General features: G+C 41.9%; 1 protein-coding gene across 3 annotated transcripts in view; it reads left to right on the top strand.

Moving 5' to 3' along the window:
• Positions 1 to 23,251, top strand: part of TDRD12 (tudor domain containing 12) — a 76,056-nt gene that overhangs the window by 34,507 nt on the left and 18,298 nt on the right. For all 3 annotated transcript variants that reach the window (XM_027516010.1, XM_027516009.1, XM_027516008.1), the window contains 14 exons: positions 2,778 to 2,875; positions 3,451 to 3,527; positions 6,561 to 6,641; positions 8,220 to 8,280; positions 8,642 to 8,749; positions 10,992 to 11,177; positions 13,024 to 13,180; positions 13,851 to 13,978; positions 16,836 to 17,027; positions 17,269 to 17,397; positions 18,244 to 18,361; positions 18,948 to 19,087; positions 19,218 to 19,435; positions 22,014 to 22,113. In XM_027516010.1, the coding sequence (XP_027371811.1) occupies positions 2,778 to 2,875; positions 3,451 to 3,527; positions 6,561 to 6,641; positions 8,220 to 8,280; positions 8,642 to 8,749; positions 10,992 to 11,177; positions 13,024 to 13,180; positions 13,851 to 13,978; positions 16,836 to 17,027; positions 17,269 to 17,397; positions 18,244 to 18,361; positions 18,948 to 19,087; positions 19,218 to 19,435; positions 22,014 to 22,113 (1,793 nt within the window). The remainder of the gene's footprint in view (positions 1 to 2,777; positions 2,876 to 3,450; positions 3,528 to 6,560; positions 6,642 to 8,219; positions 8,281 to 8,641; positions 8,750 to 10,991; positions 11,178 to 13,023; positions 13,181 to 13,850; positions 13,979 to 16,835; positions 17,028 to 17,268; positions 17,398 to 18,243; positions 18,362 to 18,947; positions 19,088 to 19,217; positions 19,436 to 22,013; positions 22,114 to 23,251) is intronic.

Below are 23,251 nucleotides of genomic sequence, written 5' to 3'. Positions count from 1 at the left end.
CAGTTGCTCAGTCGTGTTCAACTCTTTGCGACACCATGGACTGCAGCATGCCAGGCCTCCCTGTCTATCACCAACTCCAGGAGCTTACTCAAACTCATGTCCATTGAGTTGGTGATGCCATCCAACCATCTCATCCTCTGTTGTCCTCTTCTCCTCCCACCTTCAATCTTTCCCAGCTTCAGGGTCTTTTCAAATGAGTCAGTTCTTTGCCTCAGATGGCCAAAGTATTGGAGTTTCAGCTTCAGCATCAGTCCTTCCAAAGAATATCGAGGACAGATTTCCTTAGGGTTCACTGGTTGGATCTCCTTGCAGTCCAAGGGACTCTCCAACACCACAGTTCAAAAGCGTCAGTTCTTTGGCACTCAGCTTTCTTTATAGTCCAGCTCTCACATCCATACATGCTGCTGCTGCTGCTGCTAAGTTGTGTCAGTCGTGTCCAACTCTGTGCGACCCCATAGATGACAGCCCACCAGGCTCCCCCGTCCCTGGGATTCTCCAGGCAAGAACACTGGAGTGGGTTGCCATCGCCTTCTCCAATGCATGAAAGTGAAAAGTGAAAGTGAAGTCACTCAGTCGTGTCTGACTCTTAGCGATCCCATGGACTGCAGCCCACCAGGCTCCTCCATCCATGGGATTTTCCAGGCGAGAGTACTGGAGTGGGTTGCCATTGCCTTCTCCCCTTCCATACATGACTACTGGAAAAACCATAGCTTTGACTAGACAGACCTTTGTTGGCAAAGTAATGCTGTCTAGGTTTGTCATAGCTTTTCTTCCAAGGAGCAAGTGTTTTTTAATTTCATGGCTGCAGTCACCATCTGCAGTGATTTTGGAGCCCCAAAAAGTAAGGTCTCTCATTGTTTCCCCATCTATTTGCCATGAAGTGATAGGACCGGATGCCATAATCTTACTTTTCTGAATATTGAGTTTTAAGCCAACTTTTCACTCTCCTCTTTCACTTTCATCAAGAGGCTCTTTGGTTCTTCTTCGCTTTCTGCCATAAGGATGGCGTCATCTGCATATCTGAGGTTATTGTTATTTCTCCTGGCAATCTTGATTCCAGCTTGTGCTTCATCCAGCCTGGCATTTGCACGATGTACTCTGCATATAAGTTAAATAAGCAGGGTGGCAATATACAGCCTTAATGTACTCCATTCCCGATATGGAACGAGTCTGTTCAGTCCGGGTAGTTCAGGCTCTGGTTAGTTTCTCCTGAGGGCAGACCTTGCTGAGAACAGAATGCAGTGGCATATTTCAAAAAGGTTAATTTTACTCTCCCCCTACTAAGCCCCAAGGGGATTTTTATATGATCTTCACTGTGAGAAGCTATGGAGTTCCAGTAAGTGAGAGTCACAAAGTGTTGGGGGTCCTCTTGGAATTGTTAATTTACTTTCCCACACTAGCTTCCAGTAGCTGGTAAACATACAGTTCAGATTTTCCTTCTCTGATGCTAGGTTCTATGGAGATTTCTGCTCAAATGAGTTGTGATTATCTGTCTCTCCAGTTTTAGGTGAGAAGGTTTGCCCTGTGGCCTCATCTTTTACGTCAGATATAAGAAGAGTTGTTATTTTTCACTTGGGTTAGCTGTTTACTTACTGTTATGAGGGAGTGGTGAATTCCAGCCTCCTTACATGCTGGGATAGAAACTGGAAGCTAAATTGAGCTTTGAAATGTAAGATTGGTAAATATAAGATGACAGCATTATTTCTTCTTGGAGATTCTAATTGCTTTTCTTTTTCCTATTTATACTGTCTATCTCTGTTGACCCCTTAAGTTGTTCAGGATTCTCAGTTGAGTATTCTGTATCCTTTAAAATTTATTGAGACTTGTATTATGACTCAGAATATGGTCTCACTTGGAAAAGGCTGTGTGTGTACTTGAGAAGAAAGCATGTTGTGCTGCTGTTGGGGCGAGTGTTAGGTAAATATTAGTTATGTCAGGTTGGTCAATGGTCTTGTTCAGGTCTTCTCTGTGTTTATGATTTTTTTTTTTTGTCTACAGGTCTATCAGCTACTGGAGAGGCATTGATATCTCCAGCTATACAATTGCTTTACTTATGACTCATTTCCGTTCTGTTAGTTTTTGCTTCATATATTTTGAAACTGTCACTTAGGTACACGGAAGTTTAGAAGTTTTATGTCCTCTTGATGAATTGATATGTGTCATTATTAAATGACTCCTTCTTTGATCTGAAGTCTACCTTGTCTCTTCTGGGCTATCATCTGAAATGTATGTAGTGGCCTTTCCATGCAGTTGCTTGGGCTTCCTCGTAACACGACGGCTGGGTTACAGAAGTGAGCATTTAAGAGAGCAGATCATAAGCGTATGACTTTTGTGTTCCAGCTTTGGAAGTCACGTAACATCACATCTGTGTTTCTAAGCCCACCCAGGCTTATGGGAAAGGAGTATGAGCCCACGTCTCCGTGGGAGAAGTGTGGAAGGCACACTGTGAGAACAGCATGTGTGTTGGGAATCATGTTCTGGCCTCCTTTGCAAAATAGAGTCTGCCAGTTTGGGAAAATAAATAATGGTTAAATTGTTAGTAACCCAGTAAGGAATTTTTTTCAACATTTTTTTTCTTTTTCTTTTCCCCAATAAGGATGCAAGATTTTTTAATTTAATCCCCTCAAGTAAAGTTTGATACAAAATCTTATACCATAACAATTTTATGTATTAAGGTTTTATTATGATAACACTTTTTTAGTAATATCCTTTTGGTCCTGTTTTCTATTTATTTATAACACTTGCTAAGATAATTTTTGTTATTATTTTTATTGCAGAGAAGACTGTAAAATGTAATATGGATTCATTGAAAGGTTCACCTAAAAAAGAATCTGAAAAGAAACAACAGTACATCTCCTTGAAAGATGTAAATAAGGTGCTGTTTTAAAATGTTCATTAAATATAAAGTTTATATAGTGTTCGTTTTAGAATATTCTCCTTTAAAATCTACCAGGAACCCAAACTGTGGCTATGATGGTTTTATTCATGAAAAAAAAACATACGTTTACTCTGTTTCAGATGAACAGGATAACCCTTATTCCTCCCTTTTCAAGTCCTTGTTCTTGGCCTGCTGACCACTTGACGAAATTGGGTGTATATTCTCACTTAAACAAGGGTATAAGTATCTGGAATCATGGGACACTCTTAATAGTTAAGGTCAAGTCTTAGCTGTCCCTCCAGTTCCCTTGACAAGCAAGACAAGTGAAAGTAATTCCAGGACGTTTTAAACACTGACTGTCTGAAAGGCTGGCTGCCTGCTATTTGGACCCTTCAGTCGAGTGTTTATAGTGGTGGCCTCTCCAGTTCTTGGTCTCTTCATTTCTGTGTTGCCTGGACCTTATCTGAGATGGTTGTCTATGAGGACAACTCCCAGGGAATTTTGATGCCTCAAGAACACGTATGTTGCTAGCATAAATATTCGTCCTGAAAAAAATTTTTTTTTTTTTACAGTGTGTTGAATCTTCAGTGTGCTGGCCAACAAAGAGAGGCATAACCATATATGCCAATCCAGACACACCAGCTGCAAGGTATGATCTGAAAATCTAGTGTAATTGACTAGAGACTTAAGTATAATATTGTTTTATACAGTGTTCTGTAAGATTGATGATGGGAGAATATTCGTTTTCAAAAAGAGTGACCCTGGAAATTTTGATGAAGCATATATTTAAAATAAATATGTTTGACAGCTGGCTAGCAGCACAGTTTTCCAAAAAGTGGTAGTGATTCTGGAGTCTCCTTGTTACCTTGTCAGATAGAACTATGTCTGTAAGGCAGATGTCTTGATGTGAAGGGAGGGTATATGTGGGCCCGATGGCAGTTCAGGTTGGTGGAAGGTAAAGAATGGTTTCTTGTATCCTTGAAGATGAGCTTCCAAGTCTTTGTAACCCTGTCCTCAGCAAGATCCATGCCAGTGATATTAATGGGAAAATGTGATATTATGCACTTCGTATGGAGTAAAAGATCTTAAAATAGGAAGCTTCCATTTCTCCCTCCTGGACTGTATGCTAGTGTTGTCATACATTGTATTTGTACATTTGTTAAACATGCTGGAATCTATTATTGTTCCTATTGAAACAGTTCTTCTTTGAGGGATTTAAATAAATAATAAGAGAAATTATCGTATATTTACCTATGTGGCTATCATCCATGCTTTTTACTTTTTGTGTAGATCCAGATTTCTGTCTGGTACCATTTTCCTTTTACTTGAGGGACTTCCTTACTATTCCTTGTATTATATTTCTTCCTTTACTATTTCTTGGGTCTGCTGGTGATGAACTCTTTCAGCTTTTATATGTCTGAAAAAACTTTACTAGGTTAGAATTCCAGCTTTAAATTTCTTTTTCCCTGTATTTTAGCGATGTTGCTTCACCATCTGCCTGCTCATATTGTTTGCAATGCAAAATCTACCATCATATTTTTCCTTTGTTCCTGTTTTCAGCATGTCTTTTCCTCTGTTTTTAGGGTTTTCTCTTCATTGCTGGCTTGAACAATTTAATTATTGTATGTCTTGATGAAGTTTCTCTCATTTTTCTTATGCTTGAGATTCATTAGGGCTCTTCATTTGTAGGTTTCTGTCTTCGCTGGGGCTTCCCCGATAGCTCAATGGTAAAGAAGCCACTTGCAGTGTAGGAGACCCGGGTTCGATCCCTGGGATGGGAAAATCCCCTGGAGGAGGGTGTGGCAACCCACTTTGGTACTTTTGCCTAGAAAATCCCATGGATAGAGGAGCCTGGCAGGCTGCAGTCCTTAGGGTCGCACAGTCAGGTACAACTGTGCAGCAGCTAAGCAGCAGCGGCAGTCTTTTTCTCAGATTTGATAAGCATTCAGCTGTGTTATTCTACAAATATTTTTTTCTGTCATTTTCTTCTTTTTTGAGATTCTTATAAGACAAATGTCTCTGAGGCTCTGTTCGTTTTTTCAATTTTTTCTTGCTGTTCTATATTAATAATTCTACTGGTCTGTGTTTAATTAACTCTTCTGTTATCTCCATTTTGCCCATCCGTTGAAGTTTTTATCTGATGTATTATATTTTTTGTTCTAAAATTTTCATTTGATTTTTTTATAGTTTATATTTTTGCTGAGAAGAAAATAAAATTCTGATTGTGTCATTTAAGAGTGCTCACCTTTCCTTCTCTTATGGAGCATGGTTATAATAGCTCCTCTAGGGTGTTTTATAATTCACACTTCTGAGCTGTATTGGGGTTGGCACCTGTTGGTTATTTTTTCCCTCTACAGCTGACCTGATTTTCCTTATTCTTTGTATGTTGAGTAATTTTGGATCGTGCTCTAGATACTTTGAATATTATGGCATGAGACTTTGGTTTAGAATCTTCTGGAGAATGTTGATTTCGTTGTTTTAGCAGGAGGTCGTCACTCCCTTAGGGTTCAGACCTCAAACTCTGCCTCACTTGCGGTGGGTGGTGATGGTGACACTGTTTCCAACTCTGTGGTCCGCTGCTTTGGGTCTGTTCTGGACATGCTCAGTTTGGGATCGGAGTGGGACTTGGGGTGGGTATGGGATTCCCCCCACCCCCAGCTCTCTATCTCTTTTTTCCCCAGGACTTTTCCTCACATTCACCATTTTCTAGATGTTCTCGCTCCCTGTTCCTCTGACCAGATAGTTGTTTTTGGTGCGTGTGGAGAAGCTACCATGCAGTTCGTGTGACTGGGGTTGCTTGTGGAGTAAAATAGCAATGGAAATAAAAGAAGAAAAAAAGATGGAAAATTTCCCTCATCCAGTCTCTAGACCACTGGGTCTCCATTTCCTGGTTCATTAGAGGGAGAGAGAAGTTTTCTCTTGGGGTTTTAAGTGACCATGTGTGTGGTTAGTATCACTACATGCAGCTCCATGGTCAGAGCTGGCCTTGGGGTTAGAACAAGAGGAGAGAGGGCCAGGAGAGGACAAGAGGGGAGAGGGCCAGGATTCCTCACACCCACTGGTCTCAGGCCTCTCTTCTCTGTTCTCTGGCTTGAAATATTTCAGCCGTCCTCATCTGAAGCTCCTGTACCTGCACTGATGCAGATTCCTTGATTGCGGAGGGTCCGCTGTACGACACTATCTTATATAAGGGACTTGAGCATCCTTGGATTTCGGTATCTCTGGGGTTCCTGGAATCAGTACCCTGCAGATACCGAAATACTGATGGATGACTTTCTCAGGTTTTCTGACGTCTGCATCCTCTGCACCATTCTGCAACGCAGGCCACCCTTGTGTCAACACCAAGAACATAGAGAAATGTGAAAGCCAGGACACCCTCCATGATTCTGGTGGTTTTTCACGTTGGGACTTCCTCCCCTGTGGTTTCATACTTCATCCCGAGTTTTTCGTTGTAATCTGTAAGGGAGAGAAGCTATAGGGGGCTTGCTCCCTCTTGGCAGCCTGAGGACTGTCAAAATGGTCTTCATACTCAAAGGACTCAGTTTCAGTTCTCAAAGAATTTACTTAAGTTGATCCACTTATTCTGTAGTGGTACTCTCAAATTTTCTCCCAGAAAATAAAGGTATTTTCAGATTTGGAGTAAATGGATTCAGAAATTTTAGCAAATGTTTTTGATTTTTAGTGCTTCATGTCAGAAGTCAAGTGAGAAGCCACTTAGATCAGCTGAGAAGAAAGAATACAATGAGAAGAATGGCTGTGTGAAGTATGGATTTTTCTTTCTTAGCCTAAATTTTTTATTGAAATAACTGTAGAAAAATTATAAGCAGGAAGAATTGATATATGATTTTATTATTAATTTCAAACCTGCATTCCCAGTGACTCAGTGGGTAAAGAATCCACCTGCAGTGCAGGAGACACAAGAAACACAGGTCCAATCCCTGGTTTGGGAAGATCCCCTGGAGGAGGGCATGGCAACCCACTCCAGTATTCTTGCCTGGAAAATCCCATGGACAGAGGAGCCTGGCGGGGTACGGTCCTTAGGGTCACAAAGAGTCGGACACGGCTGAAGTGACTGAGCACAGCACAGCACATACACAGTGTCTTCTACAGGCTTTGAGGTTAGTTTTTTCTTTTCCATTTGCTAGGGCAGATTTTTCTGTTTAAAAGTTTTGTTCTACTATAAGTAGTCATTCTCTGCCTCCCCTTCCTGAATCTCTTGTCAAGTGAACAATTTTATGAAACAAATTAAATATAGTTGATCTTTTGAGGGCTGTTGATTTTATATGGGTTGGCACTTACTTTCTTCCTAGTTTTCTGATGTTAAATGGATCTACCACCTGCTGGAGAAAGTAGGTATTTATAGTGTGAAACTTGGGAAGTTTTTTTTTTTTTTGTCCTGCCAGATTCACAAAGTACTCACTTGCAGGTTGTTAACAGTAATCTCTTTATTTTATACTTGTTTAATCCACAGTGTATTTTTGTACCAATTTTTATGATTTCTTACCCTACCAGCCTAAAAACACTCTCACATTCCAAGTAACTGTGGCTGCTCTGAAGCCATCAGAGTGACAAAGCGTCTAAGACAGTTCAGAAGTGGGTAGATTGTACAGTAGCCGCTAACTGGGATGACTGGGGAGAGGGTCGTTGACCTATGGCCATCTTGGTGTCCTGACTCCCTGGAGGCTGCTCTGTGGCCCTGTGACATCCCAGCAGGAGGGCCTCACGGTATCCATGGCCAAGGGTTCTGAACGCTGCCCTGTGGAGCCCACGGGTCTTGGGATGGTTGTTCATGCACCAGAGTTGACATCCTCCTACCCAGGCATCCCTCCACCTGATACCTGGAAGTAGTGATGCTCCAACAGGTTATTTTCCTTGACCCAAAGACTTTGCATTATCCATGTGGCTCATTCCTTTTAGCCTCATGCCCTTTACTTAGAACCCTCTGATGAAATGACATCAGTTATCCTATCAGTCTGTTGTGGGTTCCAGAGAACCTTGAAGTGATTGAAGATTAAACCGCAGAAAAGGAAGGAGGCAGTGGGTTTCTTAGAAGGAACACGAGTTAGTGATCATGCAGTCTTTCTCCTTGTCCAGAGCCAGTGGTCCTGGGATCGGCACTGCTCTGCAGAGCAGGGCCCAGTGGGGGAGGGGGAGGGGCAACACGAGCCTGGCAGACCCGCCACAGCCCTCATGTAGCAATGGACAGCGTGGAACAGAGCAAGTGGTAACGTCGTGGCCAGGCCTGTAGTTCATTTTACCTCTGTCAAGGAAAATTTAGAATAGTAGCTGAACTGAAGAGCACTTCTTTTTCCTTCAAATGATCCTTTTGATTATTTTATAGATTACTGCAGTTTTTAAATCCTGATCCTTTGAGAGCTGATGGAATCTCTGATTTACAGCAGGTATTGAACTCCCCCCCCGACCCCCCCCCCCCCACCAAAAGAAAGAAAACTGTTTACTCTTTAAATCCCACCCCTCCTTTCCTCTAAATTTGAGATATAAAGAGAAATTCCTGGCATGGAGAACTTTACCTGAAGACGTCCTTTTAGAAATTATCTAATAAATTACTGCTTTAGAGACATGGCTCCTTTTCTGTTTGGGTAATAGATAATCTTCCTTTCATTTTGGTTATTTGGATGGGTTTTGATTTACACTAGGGTTTTACACTGAAACCGAACTCTCATGTCCTCTTCATCTCCGTAAGGTCCTTGGTATTGTGTGCTAACACCATTGGGCGGAGCCGCCTAGTACCTGTGTTCTTAGTTGCAGAAGCTGAAGTCGGGGTCCCGGCAGCCCATGGCAGTTTTGCGAAACAAGATTGAGCCCTGCTTGTCCATCGAGACAGCACCACTCTCAACAGACCTGAAAAAGGTGATGGGATTCATAAAGGAACGCTGACCTGTTGTAATGTAAAGAGATTTTTAATAAACAATTCTGAGGTTGCATTTCCATAATTTCTTTGCTTTTGAAACTCTCTTTTAAGATTTTGTTACTAATTTCTCATTTATTCTTAAAGTCCAGGTTAACATCTTATAAGTGAATAATTCTTTTTGTGGAGAAACCTAAATGCTTTTGTGCAGTGAGTTCTCAAATGAGCCTCTGAAAGGAAGCTCAGAAGGAGCACAAGCAGTCGGGGCAGTTAGAATGTTCTCCTCATTCTCTTCAGAATTGCGTTCTAGAACTGTGGTTTCACTTAGAGCATCAATTTCAAGCATCAGTTTAGATCATGTTTATCTGCTTCCCTCTTGATATTAAAAAAAAAAAAAAAAGAAAACCCCACAAGGATGAATAGAATGAGCGTGAAGTCTTTATTGGGCAGGAAATTTCTTACAGGCTTTTGGGAGATGGAAAAACAGCAGCAGAGGGCGGCTGGCCACTGACTGGCCACTGAGAAAGGAGCGACGTGGGGAGGGCTCTGAACCGCCCCCCTTGTTTCCTGAGCACCCACAGCCAGCTTCTCAGGAAGGAGATGGAGGCTCTGCTTGGAGACACTGAATGACCCTCGAGAATAACCTTCAGGCAACGCTGTTGTTCAGTCCTCCCAGTAAAAATGCCTGCTTGCTGCCTGTCTCCCTTCAGTGATGGGACTCTGACGTGGTGCTGAGCTCCAGCCTGCCTACAGGTGTAGCCCAGCATTTAGTGTCCTTGATGGGAGCAGTCTCCAGGGATCCTTGGACATTTTGAAGAAAGCCTTCACCTGGGGAAAAAGGAAAACCAAACTCTGAAGGAAACAAACGATGTCAGGAGTGAAAGAAAACATGAGAAAGTAGATATCCTCAGAGATAAGAGGAGATACTGCTCGACTTTAATAAGGTGCTATAAAAAAGAGAAACAGATAAAAAGGGGTCTTAGGAATGAAAAATACTATAGAAAGAAAAAAACAGATATGAGAGGTAAAATAGAAGTTAACATCAGAAAGTAGAACAGAAAGATGGAAATGGGGGAAAAGAGAATTTGTGAATCAATTTGAGGTCTCGTATCTGAATAGGATTTCTATAAAGAATGACGAAAGAGGGCAGAAAATCCTGGGCATAGCACATGGACACTCCCTAGACGTAATGGATATGACTTTCTAAATTTAGAGAGTTTGGTGACCACAGACCCAGCACAACTGAGGAGCAAGAGCATAGACACGTTGCCACGAAGCATCTGAACTGAAGGGATTCAGAGATGCTGCAAGCTTCCAGGGAGAAGAGACCCAGCCCTGGAGGGGAGGGATCCAGAGATGCTGCAAGCTTCCAGGGAGAAGAGACCCAGCCCTGGAGGGGAAGGATCCAGAGATGCTGCAAGCTTCCAGGGAGAAGAGACCCAGCCCTGGAGGGTCAGAAACCAGAATGGCTTCAGACTTGTCCATGGGCCACCAGAGGAGCACTGACTCCAAAACATTGGTGAAAAGTGACTTCCAACATGGAAGTCTCTAGCTGAACCACTAGTGAAGAGTGAGGATGAAATGAAGGCGTTTTCACATGTGCAGAGTCTGAAATTTCCTTTTTCTGTACCCTTTGTCGAGAAGCTGCCAAAATTTGATCTCCACCAAACCAAGAAATTCACCTGAAAAAGTTACAGAGAAGAGGTGACATTGCAGGAAGATCCCCGTCCCGGGTACAGCTGGGGCTCAGGGCTGGGGGATGAGGTCTTCAGAGAACTGACGGGCTGGCTGGCGAGTTCAGCCTCGTGGAGGAGCGCATCCGTGCGGCTGGAGAGCTCTGGGGAACATTTGGGGGGTTTCGGTGAGAGTTATATACAAAAATAAGCAAACAAAAGGCATGTTTGTTTTGGGGAATTACAAAACAAAAACTTTGCAAGTGGAGCTGATGCACCAGCAGTTTTTCAGAAGGAGGAAGAGAAACCACATCCTTGGTCTGGTAAGCATTAAACACCTGGTCCTTCAACACGCTGCCTATTGGATCCTTTCAGTCTGAAGCCCAGAAAAGCAAAGAGTCTCTTTGAGCAGGAGTTCACTGCTGGAAAATGTCTGGGGGGACTTACTAAGTTAGGTGTTGGAAAATACCAGACTGATCAATGAGTACTTGTTGGGGTAAGGTAAGCAATGAGAAGGGTCTGTTAGCTTCTGTACTTTATTGTTGTCTTGGTTGTCATTGATGTTTTGTAGGCTCTTCAGAGAAATAAGTTTCCAGGCCCCAGCCACACTGAGTCTTACTCCTGGCCTCCCATAGCGCGGGGCTGCGACGTGGTGGTCATTTCTCACTGCGGAAATGACCCTTCGTTGTACCTCCCACCAGTGCTCACGATTCTGCAAACCGGGGGCTGCTACAAGTCGTTGCCAAGTAGGAACGGAGTAAGTTGAAGACAGTTTTGTTTTCCAACAAAATGGATTAAAAGTTTATTTTAAACTTGATGCCTGACTTTTGGTTAAGTTTAGGTTACATTAAAACTGAGGACAGAGACTATCCTGTGAGAAACTCTTCTCAGCGCAGACCCTGATTCTTACCAAGAATCCCTGGTTGTTGGCAGTTGTCTGAGTCAGGAGAGTCCTGGCTTTTCGTGATGAATGTACAGTTTATAGAATTATTTCACTGACTGGATCTAATTGTCACAGCAACCCCTTGAGATGGTCAGGCTGTGTGTTGTCTTCTCTGTTTTATAGATGAGAAAATCAAGCTCCTGAAAAGTCCTTACCTGCTGACAAGTGTGACAAGACGTGGGATTTGAATTTAGATTATCTTTTAAAAATTTGTATTTGTTTGGCTGCATGAGGTCTTAGTTGTGGCACGTGGGATCTTTCGTTGTGGCGCACAGACTCTCGTTGCAGCGTGTGGACTCTCTAATTGTGGTGTGTGGGCTTCAGAGCACCAGGGCTCAGTATTTCAGTGTGCGGGTAGGTCAGTGTGCGGGCGTAGTTACTCCACAGCTTATGGGATCTTAATTCCCTGGCCACGGATCAAACCCACATCCCCTGCATTGAAAGGCCGATTCTTAACCACTGGACCACTAGGGAAGTCCCATGAATTTAGATTTTCTGTCATCTTGTCCCTGTTCACTGTTTTGTAATCCTACTTTATTTTTCCCAAGCATAAGAATCAGAAAATAGCTGAGAAGCCAGATGGAAAGGGGAGGAGGTGGATGTGAGGGTCCGGTGGTGGTGGGGGAGTACCATCCGCTTTGTTGGGGTCTGGCTGTCAGGGAACTGATGAGTGTGATCTGTCTCGGTTCTTCTCCCCAGAGATACACTGCGGGTGGTTCCATCACTCATTATAAGGTGAAAAATAGCAGTACAGATTTCATCTAGGAAAGGTAATAGTGTATCTAATTATGCCTTGTGGTTTTATGAGTTTTCCTTGGAAATCTGCATTGTCTGTGTTATGATATATTGACTTAATAATATTAAGTGGATGCATTTATATCACTCAGGTAGCAGCTGACCCCATTGATGAGAGGCAGCTTGTGTTGAGATTGGCCCCTGGCTGGGCCAGGAGGGAATGTCCAGGTCTGCTGCTTGTGGCCATCCTGTTTCGTCCGTGTCTCCAGGGTCAGCCTGCATTTAGGCGTGAGCCCTGGAAGCTGGTGCTTGCCTGGATCTGCGTAAAAGAAAGAGGAGACTTGTTCTTGTCTTCAGTTAATTGAGGCCGTGTGTTCAGAAAGGTGTCGGCAGACAGTCCCCCTTCCAGAGAGATCCCTGAGGGATAGCGGAGGGCAGGATTCAGGTGGTGCGGCAGGAATCTTGCTCTCCTAAGGAAGAGATGTTAACCTTTTTCGCCTTTTCAGGAGGCTGTTAGTGCGTCCTTGTGCGGTCTGGAGCCAGACTGCCTGGCTTGACATCCTGTTGCTGCTGTGTGTTCAGCTGCGCAGCCCTGGGAAACTGCTTCCACCTCTCTGCCCTAGGCTGCTCCTCCGTGCAATGAGATAGGACCTCGCCCGCTCTAAGGGAACTTTACAGATGAAACGATTTTTACTTGTGTATAAGTGATTTTTAGTTTAGACCCTATCAGAAGCTGAGTCACTGTGTCTGAATCCTTTCTAATGAGATTATGTTTTGGCTTTTCTGACCTACATGACGGTGATGATGGCAAAAACTTGGTAGTGCTTACTGAATACAGGGAGGTGTCCTGCATGCTTTTACATACACTTTCTGTGATTTTTTTAACCTTTGTCCAAAATTATATTGAATTTGTTTGTCTTTGCAGCCTCTGGCAGTCATCGTGTGCCCTGGGTGGAAAAAGGCCCAATTTATTTTTGAATTATTGGGAGACTATAGCGCGTCCTGCAGACCTCTTCATCCTGTGTTGTTAACAATCGGACTGCACAAAGATGAAGCCAAAAATATGAAGCTTCCAAGGGGATGTAAGCAGCCTTTCCAGGCTATTTGGTTTTCCCTAGAGAACACGGTGCAGCCCGGCTCAGGCGGACCTGGGAGCCACCCGGACACGGGGCTTGTGTATTGGCCGGCCTCACTTATCAGTTATGTATCTGTGTAGGTAGTCAGGGTGTACTCTTGGCTTACATTTGTTTTACTGAAAAAAGTCTGTCTTTTCATTCATTTATCAACTATGTAGTAAATACCTACTGTTCATTTGAAGGTGAAGGTGAAGTCGCTCAGTCGTGTCCGACTCTTTGCGACCCCGTGGACTACAGCCTACCAGGCTTCTCCGTCCATGGGATTCTCCAGGCAAGAATACTGGAGTGGGTTACCATTTCCTTCTCCAGGGGATCTTCCCAACCCAGGGATCAAACCTGCGTCTCCCGCATTGGAGGCAGATGCTTTATTTAGTGTTGACTAAAACCCCACCCTGCCTTTCAGGAGCTCAAAACCTGGTGGAAACCCAGGTTACTGAATCAGAAAATACAGGGGCTGGCCCAGGCAGGCCTCTTGTGTACCCACCTGAGTATGAAAAACAGGTTTTTATTTTATTAAAAGGCATTTCTAGAAAGTGTGTGAAATCTTAACAAAGGAAATCTTAGAATCACGTGTGGAAAATCTGAAGTGTCAACTCTGTTTTCTTTTAAAATGTAGGCAATGTGGTTGTCACAACACCACATAGTCTCCTGAGACTTCTCCAGTATCAAAGCTTATTGTTTCTTAGACTCTGTCACCTACTTTTGGATGAGGTGGAAGTGTTACTGTCTGAGGCTAATGAGCAAGTAAGTGTGTCATGTTCATTCAGATGTCATTACTACTTAGAAATATTTACACATATGTATATATACAGAGAGAGACAGAAAATTGAAACTCTTTTAGAAATCAGGAAATTTAGTTGGGAAGAAGCTGGTTAGTCTAAAAAAATTTTTCCTTTAACTGCTGTAATTAAGATGAGAGAATGTTTATCTGAAGAGCAAAAATTCTTTCCTAGGGAGATTTTTCTAAAATACTTAATATTTTTCTGCTTATAAAATCAATCATTTTGTTTTAGAAAATTTGGGAAATAGAGAACATTTGAAAAAAACCCCACATGTGTAATCTTAACACTCAGAGGTAATCAGTTGTTCCTAATTTAGAGTATTTCTTTCCTTTTTGTAATTCTGGTGTCTGTTGATACATATAATTAATGTTCAGTTTAATTGCTCAGTCGTGTCCGACTCTTTTCGAGCCCATGAATCGCAGCACGCCAGGCCTCCCTGTCCATCACCAACTCATGGAGTTTACCCAGGCTCATGTGCATCAAGTTGGTGATCCCATCCAGCCACCTCATCCTCTGTCATCCCCTTCTCCTGCCCCCAGTCCCTCCCAGCATCAGGGTCTTTTCCAGTGAGTCAACTCTTCGCATGAGGTGGCCAAAGTATTAGAGTTTTAGCTTCAGCATCAGTCCTTCCAATGAACACCCAGGACTGGTCTCCTTTAGAATGGACTGGTTGGATCTCCTTGCAGTCCTAGGGACTCTCAAGACTCTCCAACACCACAGTTCAAAAACATCAATTCTTCGGCGCTCAGCTTTCTTCACAGTCCAACTCTCACATCCATACATGACCACTGGAAAAACCATAGCCTTGTCTAGATGGACCTTTGTTGGCAAAGTAATATCTCTGCTTTTTAATATGCTATCTAGGTTGGTCATAACTTTCCTTCCAAGGAGTAAGCGTCTTTTAATTTCATGGCTGCAGTCACCATCTGCAGTGATTTTGGAGCCCCCCAAAATAAAGTCTGACACTGTTTCCACTGTTTCCCCATCTATTTCCCATGAAGTGATGGGACCAGATGCCATGATCTTAGTTTTCTGAATGTTGAGCTTTAAGCCAACTTTTTCACTCTCCTCTTTCACTTTCATCAAGAAGCTTTTTAGTTCCTCTTCACTTTCTGCCATAAGGGTGGTGTCATCTGCATATCTGAGGTTATTGATATTTCTCCCGGCAATCTTGATTCCAGCTTGTGCTTCTTCCAGCCCAGCATTTCTCATGATGTACTCTGCATAGAAGTTAAATAAGCAGGGTGACAATATACAGCCTTGACATACTCCTTTTTCTATTTGGAACCAGTCTGTTGTTCCATGTCCAGTTCTAACTATTGCTTCTTGACCTGCATATAGGTTTCTCAAGAGGTAGGTCAGTTGGTTTGGTATTCCCATCTCTTTCAGAATTTTCCACAGTTTATTGTGATCCACACAGTCAAAGGCTTTGGCATAGTCAATAAAGCATAAATAGATGTTTTTCTGGAACTCTCTTGCTTTTTTGATGATCCTGTGGATGTTGGCAATTTGGTCTCTGGTTCCTCTGCCTTTTCTAAAACCAGCTTGAGCATCTGGAAGTTCATGGTTCACGTATTGCTAAAGCCTGGCTTGGAGAATTTTTAGCGTTACTCTTTAATGTTATCAGGACTTTATTTTGTGTATTAGTTTGTAACTTGTGAACAGCATTGTGAGTACTGCTACTCACTATTATTCCCTAGCATGATTGTTATTGTCTACTTAATATTGAATCCTACGGGCACAGTATAATTTGTTTTATAATTGCCCTATATTTGGATATTTAGGATCATTTGTGTGTGTGGCTGAAGAAACACATCTTTTTTGCACACATTTTTCTTAGGATAAATTCCTAGGAAGTGGATTAATGGATCAGAGGCTGTGAATTCTTAGAAGGCATTTGTTGGAAGCAGTGACAGCCTGGAGCATTCCTGTGGGGCAGTGATGGCCCCAGCGTCAAGTCCAGGCTCTGTTACTTACTGACTGTGTGGGTCTGGGCAGGGTTCCTGAACTCCTCTAAAGTCTCAGTTCTTATTTGCAAAGTTAATATCTGGACCACTGCCTTGTACACTGGCCCTTCTGAAAGTGTAGATGAATTTGCACTCCATCAGGCAATGTGCCAGGGGCCACACACGCTGGACCCCTAGCAGTAGGAGGCCCTCATCCAGCTTCCTTTTCCAGGCTGATTGTTACGCATGGAGTCTGATTTACTTAATCTCTGTGTCCTTGACAGTTTGCTAAATTGAGCATTGATTCGTACTGGCCATTTGTACCCAATCTTCTATGAGCTGCTGTTTCATTTCCTTTGATTGTTTTCTTTCAGTGGGATTATTTTTTCCAACCTAGTTTGTACAGTAGAAGTTTTTATATAAGGCAATTAATCCTTTATTAACTTTGTTACCCCTGATTCTGGGAAAGATTGAGGGCAAGAGGAGAAGGGGGCGACAGAGGATGAGATGGTTGGTTGGTATCACCTACTCAATGGACATGAGTTTGAGTAGACTCAGGGACATAGTGAAGGACAAAGAATCCTGGCCTGCTGCAGTCTGTGCGACCGCCAAGAGTTGGACACGACTTGGTGACAACAACAAATTAATCCGTTGTTACCTGTGTTATCCATATATACCTAGATGATGTTTGTTTTAATTTTGTCTATATTTAACATTTTTCCTTTTTAGTTTTTTTTTTCTTTTGCTTTAATGTTTAAAGACTTTCCCCATTCTGAGAACAGAAAATATACACTCTTTACCTTTTATGTTCTGTCAAACTAATTCTTAGTGTCTTTTGAAATAAAAATGAAATTAATTATACTAATTTTTTAGATGTTTGCTATATTAGATAACTTTAAAAAACACATGGAAGTTGAAGAAAGGGAATCTGCCCCACATCAGATTGTTGCAGTTGGAGTTCACTGGAACAGACATATAGAGCATTTAATCAAAGAGTTCATGAACGACCCCTACATTGTGATCACGGCCATGGAAGAGGCTGCCCTCTATGGCTGCGTCCAACAGGTAGTGAGTTGTGGGTGTGCGTGGTGGGGGCTGGTGAGCACAGGCCAGTAACCTTTATTCATAGCTTACTATTTAAAGATTACTGCATTGATTTCATATACAAATCTGGACTTATGTATTTGAATTTCTATTGCTTTTTATACTTTTTTCTCTATTAAAATTATGACTTTCCCATAAAAAGGAAAACTGGGGCACCTTGAACATGTTAAAAAGCCCCACTGTTTTTGCGTTTCTTCACCAGGTCGTACATCTTTGCTTGGAATGTGAAAAAACTTCTACTTTACTCCAGACTCTTGACTTCACCCCAAGCCAGGCACAGAAGACCTTGATCTTCACCTGTTCCGCAGCTGAGACAGAAACAGTGTGTAAGGTGAGCCCTGCCACACGTGAAATGTGCTTCTTGCCTGTTCACACTGTGGCTGAATCTGGAGTCATCAGAGGATTATTGGAATAGTTACATATTTGACAAGAAAATAAAATTTTATAAATTCAACATCAGAACCGGCTCTGCCATAAAGCAAAACTGGTGACAGTAAGAAAGGACAGCAGGAGGCCTGACATTGAGAGCGTCAGAGCCAAGGGGGGCCTGGCTGAGCATGGAAAGGAGCCGGTTCATGCCCATGTGGCAGCCCCTCTGTCCCCTCTGGTTAAGAAAGTAGAGATGATGACACTAAGATATACCATCATTTTATCCAGAGAAGCCAAATAAATTGGCCAAAGATTTAATCTAATTGTGTATAAATACTAAAATGTAGAAACGAGGCCACGTACAAAAGAAGCAGTAGAACATCCACATTTCAACAAAAATGAGCTAGGTGTAGTGGCAAACCCCTCCTGACGATAGTGCCATACATTTCATGTGTTCATGTACATACCTCTACAGAGGTGAGTATACATACACATAAGTATACACACACACACACACACACACACACACACGTATGCACACATTATTTTAAAAGGAAGAAAAATAGTTTTAGCAAAGTAATGTTTGTTTCACTGGAGCAAGTTTTTAGATATAAATGATAGAATTTTGAAAGTATATTTATTTAAATTTACAACCATCTCATTCTTAGAATTAGTGGATCGGTGAGGTAACCCCTTCACAGATAATTTTAAATGGTTTATATTGATGTAATTGATAATTATTGATGAAAAATTATCTCTTAAGTTTATATTCCTGAGTGTGAACTGGCCCCTTTGGTTTCATCTTCAGGTGGTAGAAAGCAATTCCATATTTTGCTTGAAAATGCATAAAGAAATGATTTTTAATTTAAAAAGTGTTTCACAACAATGGAAGAAGAAGTTAAGTTCTGGTTCTCACATTGTATTAGGTAAGTATTTTAATTTCTACTTCTATTTAGAGAAGGCTGAACTAATAGAGAATTATTCTTTGATTTATTTACCTCTTCTCCAAATTTCTTATTCTCAGAGTTATTGAGAATGTATTAGTAATGTTAATTTCAAAGTGAAAATTAACTTCAGTTAATTGATATTGAGGTGAAATTCAGGTATCTCCAGGGCAGTGGTCAGCAACCCTTGGTCTAGATGTGCTCCCTGGAGTCGAGTTTAAGGATCACTGTCATATATATGTATGCCTGTGATGAAACTTGTCATAAATGATCGCTAAATTTGGTATTGGAAATACAAAAGTCAATTTGTATTAAATAAGTGAAAGCATTACATGGGCAGCTTAGATTTGTAATAGAGGCATTTTTCAAGTTAAAAAGGAGACTATTTTTTCTGAAATTTAATTACTGAGCTTTGAAATTTTAGGAAAAGAAATGGGAAAGAAGTTTCCTTGTATCTCAACAGTAAAATGAAATAAATGTTTTGAAGTATGGTTCCTGGAATTTTCTCTGTGAAGTGGGTGTGGTACAATCCCAGCCTCTCTTGAGACCGTCACCTCTCTCTCTCCAGCCCTCACAGATGACTGCATCCCACTCCTGGCCATCACCGACGCCACGTGTATCATTCACTTCAGTTTTCCTTCCTCTCCAAAAGTCTTCGGTGGACGCCTATATTGCATGTCTGATCATTTTCAGAGTTTAACTGAACAGGTTTGACTCATATGCATTATTTACTATTTCACTGGCATTTTCCACGTAATGACAAACTTAGAGTCTGTAAAGTTTTATCATTTAGACCAGTGTGGATGATTCACTTCCTTTATTCGCCCCCAATTTTAAGGGTTCTGCAGAACAGGGAGATAAAAAGACCAAATCTGTCTTGCTGCTGTCGGAGAGAAATGCCTGCCACGCAGTTGGTGTCCTGCGCTACTTGGAGCGAGCAGATGCCAAGATCCCGTCAGAGCTGTACGAGTTTACGGCGGGGGTTCTGGAAGCCAAAGAAGATGGAAAAGTCAGAAGGCCTCTTTGTCCGTATCTTAAGGCTTTTGGTTTTTGCAAGTAAGCCAGTCATCTTTTTTTTTGAAATACAATATGCAGTAAACTGCACAGATGGTACATTTATAGCTTGAGGGTGGCAATGTAGGTAATGCAACCCATGTGAACCACACCCAGCTCTGAGGGGCCCTCTTGGAGGTCCTCTCCATCTCCTTCCCAGTTTGCTCCTCCTCCAGAAGTAACCACCCTCATTTTATCTACCAACACTGACTAATTTTGCTAGGTTTTGAATTTTATATAAATGGAATTGTGGTATGTTCAGCCAACTGTCTGTGGCATTCATCCATGTATTGGTATTTTATTTATTTATTTTGTGGCTCAGAATTCCATTGTGTGATTATATCTACATTCATTCTCCTCTGGATGGGCCTGCGAGTTGTTTTATATATAAAGCTGCTGCGAACACTCTTGTACATGTCTTTTTGTGGAAATGTGCCCCCATTTCTCTTGGGTGTCTACTTCAGAATGGGATCTCTGGGTCATGAGGCAGGCGTGTTTAACTTTGCCAAAGTGGTTCGTCACTTTATGATCCCATCAGTAGTTATGAGAGAGTTTGAATTGCTCTGTATCTTCACCAACTCTTAGTATTCATGGGGGCATGGAGTAGATCCCTGTGATTTTCATATGCATTGCTCTAAGAATTCATGATGTTGAATGTCTTTCCACATGATTGTGGGACATGTGACCGTCCTTTTTTGTGAAGCGCCTGTTCAGGTCTTTCTCCCATTTTTAAAATGGGAAAGAGGTGTTTATGGATTTATAGGAGTAGTTTGTTTATTCTAGATATAATTGCTTTGTCAGAGATACGCAGATATGCATTGAGAATCTTCTCCCAGTCTGTGGCTTGCCTTTTCACCCTCTTTTAATTAATTAATACATTGTGGCTGCACTGGGTCTTCGTTGCTGCGCTCGGGCTTTCTCTAGTTGCAGTGAGCAGGGGGCTATTCTCCGGTTGTGGTGCGCAGGCTTCTCACTGTGGTGGCTTCTCTCGTTGCAGAGCACAGCTTCTAAGGCGCTCGGCTTCAGTAGCTGTGGCACCTGGGCTGGGTAGCTGCGGCTGCGGGCTCAAGAGGGCAGGCGCAGCGCTGTGACGCGTGGCCTCAGTGGCCCCGTGGCGCGTGGCGTCTTCCCAGACCAGGCACTGAACCTGGGCACTCTGTGTTGTCAGGTGGATTCTTAACCACTGAGCCACCAGGGAAGTCCTCACTCTTTCAAGAGTCTCAGTGAACAGATACTTTTAATTTCTATGAAGCACTTTACAGTTACTATTTTTTGTGTGTTCTTAGATAAGAAATATACGCCTATCTCTAGATTATGACATTCTCCTCTATTTTCTTCCAGAAGCTTTATAGATTTAGCTTTCACATTAGGTTTGTAATCTATATTGAATAAATTTTTGTGTATAGTGTTTGACATGGACAAGGTTTACTTTTTTCTGTATGGATAATCCCTTGCTCCAGCTTTCTTTATTTAAAACATCATTATGTTCTCACTGAGTTGGTGCCTTTGACATAAACAGGCAAGAGTATATGTGATCTGTTTGTGGATGCTCTCTGTTGCATTGGTCTACTTGTCTGTTCTTAAACCAGTACTGCACCTTCTTAAGGTAGCTTGTACTATAGTGGGTCTTGGGAAATGGTATGTAAGTCCTCCGACTTTGCTCTTCTTAATGGTTATTTTGGCATTTTAATTCTAATGCATCTCCATATTCATTTTAGTATAGGCTTGTCAGTTTCTTCAAAAACATTGCTGGAGTTTTGACAAATGCATTGATTCTGTGGATCAGTTTGGAGAGCACAGGTATATCTTAACACTCAGGAGGTCTCTTAGGGATCCAGACACGATGCCAGTAGCTGATCAGTGGATCTCTGGGACTATGTAGTAGATGTCTGATAGATATCCACTGGATGGAATTTACAGATAACTGTTGAAATTAACTTCTTTTTTCGATTGTGGTACATTATACATGTTATTAGCAAAAATTTCCATAATGCTTTTAAATAAAATACTGACTTTTAAAACTGAAGCTTTAACTATTTCTCAGTTTGGGTTAAGTGGCTTCTGGTTTAGAGGTTCATTGGCCTCTGTTGTAGGTTATAGTGATGTGTTTCTGATTCAGAATCTTTACTTTGGAGGTATATTTTGTTTATTTACATGTTACATTTCGGAGAAGGCAATGGCACCCCACTCCAGTACTCTTGCCTGGAGAATCCCATGGATGGAGGAGCCTGGTGGGCTGCAGTCCATGGGGTCGCTAAGAGTCGGACACAACTGAGCAACTTCACTTTCACTTTTCACCTTCATGCATTGGAGAAGGAAATAGCAACCCACTCCAGTGTTCTTGCCTGGAGAATCCCAGGGATGGCAGAGCCTGGTGGGCTGCCGTCTATGGGGTCGCACAGAGTCGGACACGACTGAAGCGACTTAGCAGCAGCAGCAGTGTCATCTAAAGGATTTAATATGGTTACTTTACAGCATCTCTGATTTCAATTATAGATTAATTTTCTTGAAGGATACTTTAAAATTCATGTTGAAAAAAAATTTTTTTTTCTGAGCTTAAAATCCTGTTCTTTTTTTTCAGAGACAGAAGGATCTGTCCTGACCGGCACCGTGTTAATCCAGAAGTAGACATACCAAGGAAGTTATCCAGCCAAACTCTACCGGTGCTTGGATACATAAAAGTAAGTTCTGTTAAACATCCTTTGTCCAATGATTAACGGTTAGCTTTAATGAACAAGTTTCATTTTTGAGTGGTAGAATTTAATAGAATGTAATTATGACAGTATTAACATACCTCCATTAATCTGACATTAGGTATGTGTTCTTATATGGTGCCTTATTTCAAGGTACCAGTTTGTTCAGAAAACAAAGATTAAATTGGGAAGATAGATAAACCACTTAAACAATTTAAGGACTTTTTAGGTTTATATATGTATATATACTTTAAATTATATATATATGAAATATATATAAATTTTATTTTAAATATTTTGTTTTATATAAATATAAATACTTTATATTTAAGCATTTTAAATATATGTTTATATATAAATATTTTATATTTAAATTTTTTAATATAAATTTTATTTCTTTATTTACTGACAGCACTGGGTCTTCATTGCTGCACATGGGCTTTCTCTGGTTGCAGTGAGCGTGGTCTACTCTTCACTGCAGTGCAGGGCCTTCTCATTGTGGTGGCTTCTCTTGTTGCGGAGCACGGGCTCAGTAGTTGTAGGGAACAGGCTTAGTTGCGCCACAGCATGTGGGACATTCCCAGACCAGGGATCAAACTTGTGTCTCCTGCATTGGCAGGCAGATCCTTACCACTGGACGACCAGGGAAGTCCTCGGTTATATTTTAAGAAAGAAAGTAGTTTACCTCTGGGGACTATTAAAAATAATGTGCTGATTACACAGCCCTCTTCAGAACATCTATGACTGTTCCTTTGGGGATATTCTGAGGTGTAAGTAGAATTACTGAGTTGAGTTGTCACTTTGCTGTGACTATTTTATTGCTTTGCTTCTTTTTGAGTTTGAGTGTTCTGTTCTCGCCTTCCCTTTCCCCTAAGGTGCATCTGTTGGGTTCGTTCATACTTGTGCTCCCCTCTTGTGTGGCTGTGCTGTATTTGTTTCCCGGGGCTGTTGTACACAAGTTTATTCTCTCTGTCCTGGAAGCCAGAGTCTAAAATCAAGGTGCAATGGGGGGTGTGCTCCATCTGAAGACTCGGGAGGCCCATCCTCTCCCTGCCTCTCACAGCTTCTGTTGACTCCACGTGTTCCTTGGCTTGTCTCAGCTCGTACTGCATCCCTGCAGCCTGTG

The sequence above is a fragment of the Bos indicus x Bos taurus genome, chromosome 18 (genome assembly GCF_003369695.1).
Source record: "Bos indicus x Bos taurus breed Angus x Brahman F1 hybrid chromosome 18, Bos_hybrid_MaternalHap_v2.0, whole genome shotgun sequence".
NCBI lineage: Eukaryota > Metazoa > Chordata > Mammalia > Artiodactyla > Bovidae > Bos > Bos indicus x Bos taurus.
Note: the sequence above shows the minus strand (reverse complement) of the source record. Positions and strands in the feature narration are given on the sequence as shown.